Source organism: Mustela nigripes, chromosome 10 (assembly GCF_022355385.1).
Source record: "Mustela nigripes isolate SB6536 chromosome 10, MUSNIG.SB6536, whole genome shotgun sequence".
Taxonomy (NCBI): domain Eukaryota; kingdom Metazoa; phylum Chordata; class Mammalia; order Carnivora; family Mustelidae; genus Mustela; species Mustela nigripes.
Window position 1 is genome coordinate 30,768,038 of NC_081566.1, and position 1,198 is coordinate 30,769,235.

The 1,198-nt window shown below is 73.5% G+C and overlaps 1 protein-coding gene across 1 annotated transcript in view; it reads right to left on the bottom strand.

The window, feature by feature from the left end:
* CAPN2 (calpain 2) overlaps nt 1-989 on the bottom strand; it is a 40,397-nt gene extending 39,408 nt beyond the window's left edge. The window contains exon 1 of the mRNA XM_059412932.1: nt 619-989. Coding sequence (XP_059268915.1) covers nt 619-855 — 237 coding nt within the window. The 5' untranslated portion in view covers nt 856-989. The remainder of the gene's footprint in view (nt 1-618) is intronic.
* Between the last annotated feature and the right edge of the window lie 209 nt (nt 990-1,198).

Below are 1,198 nucleotides of genomic sequence, written 5' to 3' on the forward strand. Positions count from 1 at the left end.
ACGGGCCAAACGGATCCGCACCCCTCACTAAACACCCCCCGCCCCCCCCCCGCCGGCGCCCCCACCCCCCCAGGAACGAAGGCCGGGTTTGCCCCCCCCCCCCCCCCCCCCCCCCCCCCGACGCAGACACAAGCTGAGTTAGAGCCTGACTTTCCCTGGTCAGAGATACTGCCTCCCACGCTCCTTTGCCCGCAGACTCTCCTTCCACCACCTCCCCGCGGGAGTCCAAGCAAAGTTTGCCCCAGGTTCCCTATGTCACCCGACATCTGGCAGAGTCCAAGGCGGCTCCCGTCGCCTGCTAACTGCACCGCTGGGCAGGGCGCGCCAGACCCGGCCCGGGAAGTGCCGGGGTGGACAAAAGCCAGGCCCGCGCAGCGGACGCGCCCGCATCGAGTAACGGGGAGGGGCGCGCGCGGTGCGCTCCTGGTGCGCTTTCGGCGGCGGGCGCAGGCCCTCCACGACCCCGCTGCCGCGGCCGGCCACCTCCTCCCAGCGGCGAGGCCTAGGCCCCGCACCCTGCGTCCCTCACCCACTCCGGGCGCCGCGCCCCCGCCGTCCCCTGCCGCTCTCCGCCCACCCTGGCCCATTCTCCCCGCCGCCCCGTGCTCCGCGCCCTACCGTGGGCCGCTTCCACTCGATGCCCTGCGTCTTGCTGGAGTAAGGCCCCAGTTCCTTGAAGCCCAGGGAAGAAGGGATGGCCGGGAAGGAGGGGTCCTGGAAGAGCGTCCCGGCCTCCAGGCACTCGTCCCGCAGCGCCTCGTAGTCCTGGTTGAGGTACTTGATGGACTTCTCGTGCGAGCCCAGCCCCTCGGCCGTCTCTCGGTCCTTCACCAGCTTGGCTGCGATGCCGGCCATGGCGCGGGGTCTCGGCAGGGGCGCGGCGAGCAGCGACGGGTATCGGCAGGGGCGCGGCCTGGTCGGTCGCGCTGCGGCTGGACTGCAGTCAGCGGCGCTGCAGGCGGCGCCTCCCCCGGCAGCAGGCGCCCCCGCCCGGCGGGGTGTGGCCTTGGCGTCCGCGGGGTGTGGCCTCGGAGTCCGGGGGCTACGGCCTCGGCGCCGGGAGGAGGTGTGGCTTCCCGGCGGAGGTGTGGCCTCGGCGCCGCGGGGCGGGGTGCCACCTGCGGCGAGGACAGCCACCAACTCCCCGCCCAGAGTACGAAGCGGGTACGCGACTGAATCAGCGGCCCCCACGTGGGCC